The following is a 3,103-nucleotide window of genomic DNA, read 5'->3' as shown; positions in this document are numbered from 1 at the left end:
TAGCCATTTAAATATTTTTATTTAATACTTCTTACAATATATACCTGCCTACTATAATTCATTCAAAATATCTTGCATACTACATAAATATCTTGCAAATTCTAAATGTAATTTCTTATTACTCTTTTAATTTAAATAACATCTTTGTTTATGATCAATAAAATAAAGGTAAAATGATATGATAGTAAAATATTGAAAACAATGAACATGTACACTTTATTTATATAATATTTTTTACTTTTTAGCTTCACTTATTTTTTTCTGAGCTGCAAGAGCATTTTCATTAGCAAGCATTTGGAATTCTTCAAATCGTTGGGATATTCTTTGATTCATCTTTAAGTATTTTTCCATACAATTTAGGGCACACGTTTCTTCCTTTGCTTGCACATCTCGTGATGTAAATTCGTTTATACAGTCAGTAAAGCAAGTGTGTATCAGTTTATTATAGGACGCCACAAAATCTCGAACCTAAAGTATAATAATAAAAGTTCTAGTCATTCAAACTTCTATTATTCACATATTTACTTTATGACACATAAAAAATTAGAATTCTTTATATTTTACAATAACAAGTATTAACACGTTAGTAGTTAAATTATCTGTTTTTAAAGCGGTTTTTTTTTAAGGTTAATGTATGAAATAATTACAAATACATACAGATTTAATTTGTTCAGGGTCCACGTTAGTAGGAATTTGCATTGCCATTGTAATGATTTATTTCTTGTTAAAATATTGTATTGACGCAATTAATAAATTATCTTTACACCTTAAATCAAAGGAACTTTCATGAGAATAATTTTAAGGTTAGAAGGAAACTACCGCCTCATGACACGTGCACACTGTATACACATGAATACTACATGTACTTAACATATAATACATACAATGCATAACTACTAAATATTACGGTTTTTAATAGGCAGAGAAGTTTTGGATCTCAAAACTATCAAATATTTCGCTCTGCAATTGTATGTTCGAAAATTCGTCACACTATTGAATTCTAATTCATGGACTTTTCTGAACACATTATAACGTTTACTTTTTTAAATATAACGCAGTTCTCGAAACTACTGACTGTATGAAATAATATTATAGTTGAAATTTTATATATGAATGTGATGTACTAAAAATGATGAAAACTATTCAATATTTATTTAAATAAACTTAAATAAGTATGAAATAATTACATTTTTCAGTACTTACATATATAAAAGTTGAAATTATTGAAATATAATTATGAGATATTAATTGAGAAAAAAACAAGAGAAAAATGTTATGTAAATATGTGTCATATAAATTTATAAATAATATTAAAACAATCAGTGTAAAAACTATTCTCTGTTACGACGCACGATTTGATGTCAGTGAAATTGCATAAAGGACAAAACTACAGTAGAAAACGAGCAGATGTTTTATGTCAGCAGTTGATGATGGTGTTCGGCCAAAGTTTGGTCTTTGTTTCGGATATATCGAGCTCTTTTATTTGGAAGGTAAGATGATAGATTTTAATGTACCTTTTATGTAATCTGTATAATATTAATCAATAATTTTTAACGGTTCCATATAATTTTGATTGTGTGGAATTTTGTAGAACAGCAATATTATATACACATATTATTGTAAAGAAACGAAATATTTAAATTTAAATTGTCTTCTCATATGTATCAGTCTTATGTTACATGCAACAGTAAATGTAATAGAAATAAATATTTAGTATAATATTAAGTGAATTATAGTAAATATATGAATTATTTCTTTTTAATTGAATATTTAAATATTCTTACATAAAAGTAAGAATTTTCTACGTATTAATTTTAAGAAACTCATTTTTATCTATACTGAATTTGCATGAGATTTAATAACTTAGAAAGTAGTATTTTTAAAAACATCTTTTCACCTTATTTCTTTTTATACACCACCATATTCTATTTTATACTGTGCCATTGGTTATGGTAATGATAGAAGAACAAGTGACAAATGAGGGTTTGTTAAAGCATAACTAAATTACTGATTTTGAAGAAAAATCAATGAATTTTTTGGTGCTTCCTAGGATTCAGAGTGGTGATTTTAAGAATTATATACAGCTGAACTACCGAAGTCGGTAAAGTCAATAAATGCAAAAAATTCTCTTCCGTTACAGCTGTAAATAAAGACGTATTACCACAGACGAGGTATAGAATTTGTATACTTCATTTGTGATTTCGTGATCACGTATAATTTTAATTCTGACCCATATAAGTGTTGTAACCTTATTCTATGCTGAATCGGTAACGTTGAGAGTGACACAAGAATGGTAATGAGGCTTACGACCCCAAAATTGTGTGCCCAAAATGCATTGCGTGATAAGTCTATTCTGTACCTCGTCTTGGTTTATAACGATGATCAAATTCATGCCTAATATGCTACTATAAGTAAATTGTTGCTGCAACGGGCACTGCCTTCTATAGATGGCGCGGTATTTCAATATTTCATATTCAGTATTTTATTTAATTCCATTTATTTACAAATTTGTAAACATATTCACATACTTATAAATTTTGTTTATGTGTAATTTTAAGCATTTAGTTATACGCAACAGTAATACAGTTCTATGTTGAAATCAAAATAATATCACATTGAATATTCAATGTTTATAATCGTATTGTCAAATAATATTTTGTGTACTGATGTATTATTATAATTTTACGATTTCAGAAAATTGGATAAAATTAACGAAACAAAGGTTGAGTTATCAAGAGATTTTTAAAAATGTCGCATGATAATCAGAATGTTTCTACAATCGGTAAAATCTCGAATTCCGTAACCAGTAAAAGATCGTATCCGATGAAGTCACAACAAAAATCACTTGCCAAACAGCCAGTGATAAATAAAACTTCATTATCCAAAAATAGAAAATGGTCGAGCAGTTCTAAAACGAAATATCAGCCCATAACAAATATTCTTTTTGAAAATGAAATGAAATCTAAAGAGCAAACGAAATCTATTGGCAAGAAAAACTACGATAACATGAACGACGATGATCCAGTTACAGTATTGGGCAAAGAAATACTGGATTGGAAAATTAACGAGATGTTAACATCTAGAATCGAAGAAAGACTTACGG

The 3,103-nt window shown here is 27.3% G+C and overlaps 1 protein-coding gene across 1 annotated transcript; it reads right to left on the bottom strand.

Annotated features, from left to right (window-relative positions):
* Positions 1–234: 234 nt before the first annotated feature.
* LOC108576923 (mitochondrial import inner membrane translocase subunit Tim9) lies at positions 235–791 on the bottom strand. Its single transcript, XM_017939998.1, has 2 exons — positions 658–791; positions 235–468 (listed from the first exon to the last, which is right to left on the bottom strand). Exons 1-2 carry the CDS (start codon positions 703–705, stop codon positions 235–237), a joined length of 282 nt encoding a protein of 93 aa, XP_017795487.1. The 5' UTR covers positions 706–791.
* Positions 792–3,103: the final 2,312 nt, after the last annotated feature.

The sequence above is a fragment of the Habropoda laboriosa genome, unplaced genomic scaffold (assembly GCF_001263275.1).
Source record: "Habropoda laboriosa isolate 0110345459 unplaced genomic scaffold, ASM126327v1 scaffold561, whole genome shotgun sequence".
Classification (NCBI taxonomy): Eukaryota; Metazoa; Arthropoda; class Insecta; order Hymenoptera; family Apidae; genus Habropoda; species Habropoda laboriosa.
Note: the sequence above shows the minus strand (reverse complement) of the source record. Positions and strands in the feature narration are given on the sequence as shown.

Excerpts from the sequence above, each read along its gene's own strand:
- LOC108576923 (XM_017939998.1), bottom strand. The coding sequence starts at position 705 with ATGGCAATGCAAATTCCTACTAACGTGGACCCTGAACAAATTAAATCT. Across the intron at positions 469-657 it reads ACCCTGAACAAATTAAATCT|GTTCGAGATTTTGTGGCGTC; the intron begins GTATGTATTTGT and ends ATTATACTTTAG.